A 12,767-nucleotide genomic window follows, 5' to 3' on the forward strand; every position below is an offset into this window, starting at 1 on the left:
TCTTCCTTGAGGACGTGGGGAATCCACTACACACAAATTTTGCAGATCTTCAAACGCTCTGTCATGATGGCATGAGTCGTACTATGACTGATGTCAAACAGGAGATGAATGTCTTCCACCAACCATTGTCAGTCACGTCCTATGGCAGCATCCACCGCGGCAATGACATTAGGAATAACAACACAATGAGCTTGTCCTGGCCGACTGCTATCTTTTAATGACCCCCAACCTTCTCTTGAGCATGCCTCACAGACAGTGGTATTATACCGGTTGATCTGGGAGGCCCCTCTCAGGGAGCACAGCAGTCATCCCACATGCACCCAGGCACTATATCCAAATCTCAACTGACTGCCGAAGTGGAATGTGCCAGTACACCATCCTGTTGAAGAAACATTTTTCTGCGTATGTGGACAAGAATGCCTTCCATCAGTATGGGCAATTCCAATTGCAAAAATTGTAAACAATCGTGTTCATTTAAGTGGGGAGGTGAAATGAAAGCTCCTGCCCAGACATTAACTGAAAACATTTCCTGGTAACATAAAAAAAGCTTATACAATAAGGAAAATGAGCTCCTCATCTAATGTACTTACTTCTACAGATGTGCTACACACAACAGAAAGTCACCTAGAAGTCACTGAGGTTGAACAGATGCTCCTAGGTGGATACAAGTTAGTATCACATTATTGTAGGTCTAATATGAGGAAAGGGGGAAGGACTATTTATACAAATAGTGGAATAAAATCACAGGTTCTATGCCTCAGTGAATACTGCATAGAACACCTATTTGGGTACTGTGTTGCAACAATAGACTTGGAAATGCATAAAAGATGACAGTTCTGATGGTCTATATGCTCCCAACAGCAGATGTTTTATACTGCGTTAAGCATTTATAGGAGTTATTAATAGGACTTGGTAGAATTACTGGGAAATGATAGTTTGTAGAGATCTCAATGCAGACTTCATCTTGTATAGTTCTCATCGAGAACACCTAGAATTAAGATGTCCAGCTTTGATTTGACAAGTATAGCTGCATTTCCAACAGGAACAGAAGAACATAGTGCAACAACAATTCATAACTTATTTCTACATCCATATGTCTTCAGTGAAAAAGATATGCTCCCCATAATAAATGGTCTATCTGGCCATTACAATCAAATGACAGCAATAACACACTCCCACCAATTAGGTTTAACTAAGAAAGGAAAAGAAGAATTTTGACGAAGTGTAAATGCTATGTTAGTTACACTATTCAGAAAGAATTTACAGGGCAAAAGATGGGAGGAAATTCACCAAGGACACTGCAGATGAGCAACTTAATTCTTTCCAAAAAAATTCTTATAACATTATGAATCCAGTTTTCCTTTACAATTGGCCAGGAAAGTTTACAGTGGAAAAATGGATGGCTATCATCTGGGATCAAAATATCTTGTGCTACAAAGAGACAGCTTTATTTAACGCAAATGACTAGCTCTAACCATGACTTAAAAAATCCCCTATAAGCAGTATTGCATTATTCTTCAGCACATCACCAAAAAGGGAAGAAACCACATATTGCAATACATACTCCACCACCTGACACCAGTTATACCACCTCATCTTAATAGAGAGATCCAAAAATCATTAGTTCATTAAAAAGTAGTAAGTCTTCTTGGTTATGATAGTATCTCAGCCAAAGTACTCTAATCTTGGGCTGACTTGGTAATATAATAAATCAATGAGTCAAACAGTTTTTCATGAAACTCTGAAGTACACAGTAGGACAAAAGTGGAGATAAGCAACTGACTAATTATACAGTGATCTTACTCCTTCCTTTATTCTCAAATTTTTCAAGAAAGTAGTTTACAATAGAATACTGAAACATCTTTGTGAGAATGATCTTCTAATAACATTTCAGTTTGGCTTTTGCAAAGGATATATATCGAAAATGCACTATGTGACCTCACAAACTCAATTCTTTCTAGAAGCACAAAAATTACCCTTTTGGAATTTTCTGTGATCTTGTCAAAACCTTTGACAGCCTAGATCATAAAATTCTGAAGGGAAACTAAAATTTTATGGCCTTAAAGGTGTTCCTCTTGCCTGGTTGAAGTCATGTCTTAACCATAGAAGACATATGGCCGCAGTAGCAAATGATATAGCAGGAATATGATTATATTCAGAGAGGGGAAGCATCAAATATTGTGTGTTTCAAGTTCAATGCTTGGCATGCTCCTGTTCTTGGTGTTGTGGTGGCCTTTCGCCACACATATGCCTTAACAGTTCTGTACGTCCCTATTTCACTATGGCCATCTGCTAAGACAGCAAATTACTTCCTTTGTGTATTAACTTCTGTTCCAAGCTGTCAACCCTACCATGTGACCAAATACCTACATACTACAGTTGCAGGACAACAGCTTGGTTCCCAAGAAGGCTTCCACTGACCTAGCTTCGCTCTGAGTCTTTACTTTCTCCTTGCAGTGTCAACATTGGCTTATGCTCTGCACCCAAGTCACACCTAACACAACACGTGATTGTGTGCCTTACACTGAGATGCTTATCATGAAGTTTTAAGACACACCCACACCGTCTCTAGATCTGCTACACAGCCAGGCATGTAAACCAATGTTTTACATCCCATCTTTGGGAAGAGATGATTAATTACATGCCTTACATAAAAAATATCAGTGTCATGCCGGAGATACTCAGGGACAAGGTTGTGTCTTTGTTCAATGTTATGCCTTATTTCACAATTAGTTTTGTAAGTAGGTAAATATTCCTACAATGGTGACATGCCAATGAACTCAGCCAACTTAATTTTCTAATTTGCCATGTTGTTGACCGCCTCATCCTGTTAGCACTTGTTTCAACTCCTGCACATGTGCACGAAACACTAGCAACTTCCGTTTACATGCTACAGACACTAGTGTGCTTCGCATCACAAGTTGTTTCTTTTGCACGTGTTTTATTATCTGTTGTGCAACCTAGCAACCATAGCTTCTACCACCAATCCCTTGCCGCACAGGGCTGCTGCTTCAGCACCACATGACATCATCGCCAAGCTGACTGTATGCCTCCTGGAACAGGAACGCTGCAACGCTGACCAGCAAGCACAACTCACTGTGATGTGACCTCTGTGCCCTAGCCCACGGTACCAAATTCCATGCTGATGTCCGCAGCAGCCCCTGCTTCTGTCACTGGTGCTGCCGCTGTTACTCTCAGCCTTGATGCACTGACACACGATCCCTTCACCCGGCCTTGTCATGGCTCACCTGCTGCCCTCTAAGCTGTGGGAGCCACTTCCGTGCTTTTCCTCAGCTGATGCCGTCCCAGTGGTTGCAGCATCACCCAGACGCCGTCAAGTTTGCTATGGTGATCAGCCACCAAGAGGCAACATATGCAACTGAGGTTTGCGACATCATCTCATCGCCTCCAGCTGCCGACCACTATGAGACACTCTGATGCCACTTCATGATGCAACTCGTGTCATCAGAAATGCATCATGTCCCTGTCCTCTTTTCCCTCGAGCTGTTTGGGAACCAGTAATTCTCGCAATTCCTAAGCCACCTCTGAAGCCTGACAGACATACCTACGGTCTCCGACGGCTTCTATATAACATTTGGCTGGCTCACCTCCCAGCCCTGACTTCTATATAACATTTGGCTGGCTTACCTACCAGTTCCGATAAAAACAGCTGTGGCATCACATGCCAACCTTCCCCTCATCGATGCTGCCAGCCCCACTGACAAGGTCCATGAGACACTGGCCTCCCTGCCTGTGACTGCTACATGCCAGTGTCACCCTCACTCGGTACAGTCTGCTAGCTGTCACTCTCAAGCCACCCTGCCATAAGCTCCCCCTCACCATTCGATGGGCTGATAATAACATTACCACGTGCTTCCCTCACTGCCAGCCCACAGCACAGCACAGTGCCACACTACAGGACTGCAAGCAACAACGGCCTGCCTTGATTTAGCACGGTACTGTCTGCACAGCCCCTTCCATCAGCATGATGGCGGCTACTGCCGCCACTGCTCTAGCTGCCCTGCCGATAACCTCACAACACATCCGTCCTCTGTTGGTACCACAAGCATTTCGACTAGGATGCTGCAAGCCACAGGGAGCCCTGCCCTTGGCACCCAAAATGCCAATGGCCACCGGGGTTAGGGGTACAAGGCTTTTGCTCAGCATCCCGGTATCAGTTCATCCTGATGCCAACTCCAACACACCATTCCTTATCGGCAATGGTGACAAGTTGTTTATCTTACCGTACTGGCTTGTACAGGACCTTGCATCATCTCAGCCATCCTCCTGACAGCAGCGCAAAGCTCCACCATTGCCATCTATAGCATACATTCCTGCGTCCTTGACCTCAGCCTGCAACAGGACCATCGCTGACATCAATGAGCCCACTACTGCAGAGGGGTTTCATGATGTTGCCAGCCAGCACCTCATTGGCAGCAATGACGGGAAAGACGTAAAACAGGTGGTGTGCTCTGGCCATAAACTGGCACCTAGCGCAATTTCCTGCCCCCACATGCCTGTCCAGTGAGCCTTGTGAGGCAGGCCATTGAACTGTTCACCACACTGATATCACCCCCGACCACCATCTTCAGCTGGCCACAGTCCTTACTACTGCAGAAACTCAAGATCGCGAAGGCTGTGTTTGTCGAACTGCTCGCCATCCGCATGCTACTTCGAGAACCCTGCTGGCATCTGTCCTTCACCTTGCCAAGAAGGATAGCTCTTTGTGCCCATATGGCAATTACCAGAAGCTAAATGCCTGTACCATCCCAACCTTCCCAGATACAAGAACTCACTGGTTGGGGCTACAATTTTCAGCACAAATGACGGTACCAAGGCTTTCACCCACATTTGGGCTGCACTCGAGGGCAGACTGCATATCATCAAGTCCTTTGGGCTCTATGAGAGCACCTTTATGACCTATGGCCTTGCATAATGCTGCCCAAACATGACAGCATTTCTTGGATAGTGTCTTGCTAGACTTGCCCTGCTGTTTCGCCTACTTGGACAACACTTTTGCTATGTCTGCGATGCCCAAGGAACACCGCGAGAACCTCTGCAGTATTTTTGAACACCTCCAGGATGCCAGGCACCATCATCAACCTCTGCAGTATTTTTGAACACCTACAGGATGCCAGACACCATCATCAACACAGCAAAGTCATTCTTGCTGCCAGTGAGGCGGTATTCCTGGACCATGTCATCTCCACCAATGGCTAATATCCCCTGCCCGGCAAATGAAATACGCATGCCCAGAGACATTCAAGGACCTGTGTCGCTTCCTCAGCATGTTAAACTTCTTCCTCTGCCATCTGAGAGATGCTGTTGCTACACAGGAGCCACTCACCGCCACCCTCCATTGCACCAAAACAGAGGGCAATAGGGTGATACCATGGACGTCCCAAATGGCATACAGTTTCTCTGTTGACAAGAATGACAGTGTGATGGCCTCTCACTGCAAATCTGTCTCTGCAGTGCTGTAAATCCCTAGCTCGCTACAGATGTCCACTAAGGCAGTGAGATTCCTCCTTCGTGCATTTACTTCTGCTCCAAGCTGTCAATCCTGCCATGGGATAAGATACTTGCTTCCTACAGTCACTGCCTACCAGTACAGGACAATTGCTCAGTTCATAGTGAGGCTTCTACTGACCTAACCTCACTCTGGAACCTCACCTTTTCCTCGCAGCAAGTGACTTTCTTCAGCATCTGTAAATTTTGAGACTATTTCATGTCTTTTGCAGTAGTTTAATCATTTAATAAATGTGTTGTTTCTTAACCATGTGTGGGCACTATTCTTTGTGCAGTGTCTACCACATCTTATTTTACAATTTCATAGTTAATTTTGTAGGTCAGGTAGGGACACATTCCTACTGTGTAGACTCTTCAAAAACTGTAATGTTTGCTGATGACACAAGTATATTAATAATAGGTCCAAACTTATCCATAGCAGACACAACCAGGAGAACAATGGAACAGGCTTTCAATTGATTCACAGTAAACACCTTAACCCTTAATATTGCAAAAATCCACATTATGCAATTCCAAACAAACAATAACAGCATTCGTGTACCAGAAGTAGAGCTCAATGGGAACACACTGGATGAGACCCTATGTGTGAAGTTCATCAGTATCCAGATGGTTAATAAACTGGATGATTAAATTCTGCCTGCTTTGCACTCAGTTATCTCTCTCACTGCACTGACCTGCAAACAAGATTGCTGGCATACTTTATATACTTTCACTCACTCTGTTCTGTCCTATGGCACAATCTTCTGCAGCATTTACAGGTATGGTGAAAAAAGTGTTTATTCTATAGAAGCATGCAATAAGAACATTGTGTAAAAATGATAACCAAACATGGGATTAATAGTGTGTTCTGCCCAGTTGTTGTTTCCGTTTTATGCACAATATTTCAACGATCAACCCAGTCATCTTCTACAGGTGCTGTGAGTTCTGCTTTTATGTGTACTTGCTACTTGGGCTCCAACCAGTCTGGAGTATGTGTAACAGCAAAATTCACAGCACCTTAAGATGATGGCTGGGTCAGTTCTCGAAATATTGTGCATAAAATGGAAAGAACAGCTTGCTAGAACACCCACAAGCACATAACTAATCCAACGCGCTTAGAAAATTTGAGAGATCAGACCTAGGGAGTCTTACACTTACATGTTAATATACATACTCCCTAATGCTATTAGCAACAGGAGAGAATTTTTGATGCACCCTAAAACAGAATGAAGTAGGGAAATTCCACATTGTTGGGACGGTGGCACTGCCTTAACTCCCAACCCAAAAAGTTTGCCTGCCTTGGATGATCTGTTACTTCCAAAACTAAGATCTTTTGTGCATAGGGTGGCACGATACAGTTTTGCTTTCCAGCACTGCAAACAAGCCAACTGGTGACATTTTGCACATGAGCTGTTGTTCTGATGTTGGTTCCAGGCACTGTTTTGAAACACTGCTGTACCTCTCCATTAAATTTCAGTTCTTCACTTCCTTTACCAGCCTTTTTGGTTGAAAACTTGCTCAGTCCTCTCAGGTGATGGTCCACAGTCCTTAAAAATGTTCATCTCTGGTGGGGAAAAGTTCAGCAACCATCTTATCGTGCCCCAGCACTGCAGCCCACTGTTCTGCAACCACTGTGAATGTCAGCTAGGCTGCTGTTTCTATATCCATTCAGGTAACTCTACCAGCCACCAGTCAGCACTCATGCAGAGCTAGTTGCAAGAATTTCTGATGCCATGACAATCATTTGCAACATACCAGAAATTTTTTAGTGGATGTGCCAATGACTTCTTACATGATGTCAACTTTGTAGTGATGCTTGAGTCAGGAATTATGAACATTTTCTGTACAAAAATTTGACTTGAAATAAAAGTGTGTCTAAAATTTGATTTCTGTTTGCTTTTTCATAGTATTAATTCGTACTTACTGATCACTGGAATAAAAATTCATTTATGCTTCCTACAGATTAGCAGGAACTGAAACACGTGGTTTACAGATTTCATTATTAACAACACTGCACCTTAACAATACCTCATGCTGATTACCTTACTGCAGAGCTGTTTTTAGACTGCAGCTTATTTCCACAAATTAATGGCATTATGGTACTTTTGGCATCATTTATTTAATAGTCAAGCTTTACCCAGTAACCAATACAGAAAATCTGCAGTGAACATAACCAGTAATGGACAGGAATTTAAAATTAGCCCATCTTTGACTATTTGGCTGTAGTGATTATTTTCAACTAACTTATTTAGTAATTGTACTTTTTAACATAACAAATACAAGCTGGGGGAAATTAATTGAAATGCAGATGGTTCTGGGAACTTATTATTGACTACAACTATCTCATGGTTGTAGCTCCACAACAGTGCATTTCCAGCCACCACTTATCTGAAAATGACTTTTAGATTTGATATTCCCTAGCCTGCTCTGACCTTATTATTAGACTGTTTTTCTCCACTCTGTAGGTAGATGCAATTCTCTGCCTAGACCTGATACAATATGAACTGCACAAACTGAAGCCAAATTAATGTGTAAATAATGTTCTTGAATTAATGTGAAAAATGTTTTAATATGAGGAAAAGGAAATACAAACTGAAAAATGTTTTGTAATGGAACAAAGGCCATATGCCATAGACTGTAACTGTCTGGGACATTGTGCCACGAAGAATACAATAAATAAATAATTTTAGTTGCTAAGAGTGAGAAAGTTTTCTATCATAAATGTAAAATTATATAGACTTTTCCACAGACTGTTGCACCCCACAGATGTATTAGAATTACTTAATTTTTTCAACTTGTAATCAATTTCAATTTTTAATTGAAAGTTGTGCATTTACTAATACTTTCCATTTTTATTTATTTTAAAAAACTGATTCTTACTCCCAAGATAGTTAAATTTAAACTTCCCTCAAACTGCATGATAATGTATGTAGTATTTCCAACTTTCAAGGGTCAGTATAATCTATTAAAATGGAAAAAAGATCATACAATGTGAATTTTCTACCACAGAGAGGCAATGTGTTTTAAATTACTTTGTGCTGAGTCAACTGTGGTAGATAATTTTCATAATTAGAAGTGAGAGAGCTTACTCTGTTTAAAAGACAACAAACCTTTAAATCAATTTTTTTCCTAGTCCCAAAATAAACACCACTGACAATGCAAAACAAGAATCTGGTAACAGAAAAGATTGTTTTTTCTGTTTTTTAAATATGTGAAAGAAGCAGATGTGCTGCAAAATACAGATAATTAGTGACTATTTAACTGTGAGTGATTTAATAATGCCATATTTTGATGAATATCACAGAATTAAAGCTCTTTAGTGAATAGCCATTAAAGAAGGTTATATTAAGTACAAAGTTTTTGAATCCTGTGCTGAAACAAATGTAGAAGATAATATTTTCAAAACAATGGTATAGAAATTTTAACGTAGTTCAATCTGGGGAAAAAATGGATTATATTTTACATCTTTCTTTATTTTTGGATTCATATGACATCCGCTACCCAGATAAAATTATCTCTCATTATTATTATTATTATTATTATTATTATTATTATTATTATGTATCACACCCTCCTTATGTTTGTGCTAATCTAGTGATGTGGTTGACTGAGAAAATCTACCAAACCAAGAATAATGCTTCAGTTCCCTCACTGTAGTGTTGAATGTGTATGTGTGTGAGAATGCGCATGCACACATGAGAATGAGTGCAAAGCATGAACTAGCAGGTTACTACTGTTAATAGGGTGAGTCTGCCACCACTGCATTTTGGTACATCACAAGGTTATTGAGAATATTCAGCAAATGGTTCTGATAATGACAAAAGCTATAGGGAGAAACAATAACAAAGGTTTAATAGAAAATAACATTGTCAAAAAGACTAAACAAATATGGACATAGCTAATAATGCATGAAATTTCTATAGCATACACATGTGCAACTGCAACACACAATACTTTCACTTATAAACAAATGTTTCCATACCTTTAACGCCAAGTTCAGCTGCATACCTTTTCATACTTGGGTGATCGTTCATAACAATTGACTTCCATAGTTTACATAATGACTGTCTTATAGTCGATGGTAAATATTCATATAAACCATGATCTAACAGCACAAGTTCAGCCTTCCCATTCTTTCCTTTACGAACAAGCACTAAAACATGAGAAAATAATATACATTAATTTCTTAACTAAAACAGCATCAATCTTATTACAAATAAAAAAGAATAAGAAAGGAGCACTGAGTCATCTGATTAAAAACAAAAACATAGAGTTCTATACCATGAGTGATTGTCTTTGATCATTACAATGCTGATCTTCTATCCATGATTTTCCATTTCACTGTGATATTTTTCCAATCACAACTGAGGAACATGTGCCAATTTCAATTCTTCATTCATTGTTCTCTTTTTTTTCTTCCAGCATTCTTTTGCCTCCTGATGATTTCTCTTCCTGTCTACTGACAACTCAGACCAGCTTTTTTCACTCCCATACCTTGAAATCTTTCCTTATTCAATAGTTTTACCCTGAACACTTCTCTGTCAGCTGTTTCTTCAGCTTTTATAATTTTTGTTCTAATTCCTTTTTTTAATTCACAGATATAGTTTGTTGACTTCTTAATTTACAAATATTTGAATATCATCTTGGTTAATCTACCATCTTGCATTAAATATAGATGTACAAAAAAATACCAATCTTCTTTATCTCACACCTTCTGGTATGGTTTTTTTTTTTCAATCAATTCCATCATTACTATGTAATTTCCATCCTTCCATAGTTTTTCATGGGTCTAATATTTTCCTTATGAGTTGCCTTTCTAGTATTTGTGACTTATCTAAATTATAGTTTAATGCTACACATTCATTTGCATATAGCCATTATGGCTTCACTACTTTTTTATGTTTTATTTTTGCATTTGTTGTTGTAAAAGTCTTTAGTTATCCAGCAAGCCCATCTCATTTGACATATCCTTTCCTCTACAGCAACTTTTTCCAACCCATTTTCTTACATTATGTCCCAAAAGTATTTACATTTTTTAACCTGTTCAATTTGGCCAATACATGATTCATCTGCTTTACAGCAGGTATCACATTTTCAGAAAGTATAGCAGAACCATATGTAAACCTGAGACAGTTTATTCTGTTATTTTTGTTTCTTCTTTCCAATCTTATTGCCAAAATCTTATAGTGATTGAGTTTTTCATACCAAATTCTCACAGCTTTTTCTAGAACACAATTAAAAAGATTGGCAATGGGCCATCATCTTGCCATACACATTTCTTTGTTTTGGTGGGCTGAAATACTACTCCCACAAATTTCACTTCACATACTTTGTGTCACAAATTAATTTGCTTATTTAGACTTTACATCAAATTCTCAGATATTTTATCTATAACCTGTCAATCAGTGGAACCAAAGGCCATACTGAAATCAACAAACATTATTACAATATCTTGTGAATTCAGTAATCTGTGGCAAATGACTGATTTCAGATTAAATATTCATTCAGAATAAGATATGCCCTTTGTAAAACCATCTAGATAGTAATGTAAATGATGATGCAGTGTTATTTTTACTCTGTTTAGTAAAATCTTGTTTTATACGCCACTGGTAGCAAAGAAATTTCTCTGCCATTGTTAATGTCTTGTTTATTGCATTTCTTATTTAGTGTATGTATCAAAGCTACCATCCACACCCCTGGGATTTTTTCTGTTTTACAATCTGCATCGAAGATTAATTTTAGCTTTTCTTTTAATTATTATTGGTAGAGACCATTTCAGAAGTTCTGTTGCAACAGATTCTTCTCCAATAGTTTTATTGTTTTTAAGGGTTTTCATTATTCCTTGGGGCTATGCAAAGTATTTAGCGATCAGCATTTGCCCTCCTTTGTGCCAAAATTTCTTTCATGCTCTTCCTGTTGGCTCTCCTTCTCTTTCATACCCTGATGTTCCAGTTTTCGTCTTTGGTTTTTCCTCTTGGGCACTTTGCCATTTGTAAATTTTGGACCAGAAGATATTGCAGTTTTGAACATTTGATGTAGTTCCTGCCAATTTCCCATCTTTTTTGATCCAGACTTATCCACTTCCTCATGTGCATTTCGGCTTTAATCCTGTTGTCAAATAATTTGACTGTTTATTTTGCACGTCTGCCTGGGTTTATTCTTTTAATTTGTCCATTGAACATTAACCTCTATTTTCTAATGTCACTTTGAATATTTGTGTATTGTTTGATTTCTTGTTTGCCCCTGATTTAGTTTTGTTCATCTACAAGTTTTGGACCCAACATTTTTCTTATGACTGTGTTCCTTTCCTCAGTGTTTTCATTCTCTGTTTTCCTTTCCAAAATTAGAATTTCTCATATAGAGAGGCATTTTGGTTTAATTACATACTGTATTTAACCTCTTAGTTTTGTGTGCTTGGAGAGGCATTCCTTGTGGTAGGTATTTTGAGTAAGTCCATAATCAGTTTCCATCTTTCGGGATCTAATTTCATTTGCTTTTGTTTGACTTTCATTTTTCCATGTGGTTTTATCAAGATATTTAAATTGTGGAACTCATTTATTTTGCCATATTTTGTCTCCATGAATTTTGGTGCTTGTTTGTTGCAGGTCATCTATTCTTTCTTTTCAAAAGATGTCTGCAGACCAACATTTTCTGCAGTTTCATTCACGAATTTGCCTCTAATTATGTGCTGATGAAATGCCACATGTTAAGATTGCTAAACTGTCTGCAAATGCTAGGCCATCTACACACAACAGGTCTCTGTCCAAAGTGATTACTACTACTACTACTACTACTACTATTATTATTATAATAATTATTATTACAGATCTACACAAGTTCCTCTTTGCACATTATGAGAACAGACACTACTTTCACAGAAGGGTATACGTAATATTCACTGGTCTTAACCTTTAATATCTGCTCTGATGAAGAAACCAGAATCTTGATATGATAAAATACATAAATAAAAATAAAATAAATAAACAAATAAAATAAATAAATAGCTAACATGGTCAAAACTGTTACACATTATTTATTCTTTTCATCTATCTTCTCACATTCTTCAGAATCACTTGAGTCATGGAACAAGTCACTACATTTGCAGTTCACAGAATACTGATTTAAAAAAGATGGAAAAAGGCACTCTGCTCCCCCTCCTCTCCTGCTGCCTCCTCCCCTTCCCCTCTACCGAGCGAGGTGGCGCAGTGGTTAGCACACTGGACTCGCATTCAGGAGGACGACGGTTCAATCCCACGTCT

The 12,767-nt window shown here is 39.2% G+C and overlaps 1 protein-coding gene across 3 annotated transcripts in view; it reads right to left on the bottom strand.

The window, feature by feature from the left end:
* LOC124613177 (uncharacterized aarF domain-containing protein kinase 5) overlaps nucleotides 1-12,767 on the bottom strand; it is a 171,059-nt gene that overhangs the window by 41,434 nt on the left and 116,858 nt on the right. For all 3 annotated transcript variants that reach the window (XM_047141815.1, XM_047141814.1, XM_047141816.1), the window contains exon 8: nucleotides 9,491-9,661. In XM_047141815.1, coding sequence (XP_046997771.1) covers nucleotides 9,491-9,661 — 171 coding nt within the window. The remainder of the gene's footprint in view (nucleotides 1-9,490; nucleotides 9,662-12,767) is intronic.

The sequence above is a fragment of the Schistocerca americana genome, chromosome 4 (genome assembly GCF_021461395.2).
Source record: "Schistocerca americana isolate TAMUIC-IGC-003095 chromosome 4, iqSchAmer2.1, whole genome shotgun sequence".
Lineage (NCBI taxonomy): Eukaryota > Metazoa > Arthropoda > Insecta > Orthoptera > Acrididae > Schistocerca > Schistocerca americana.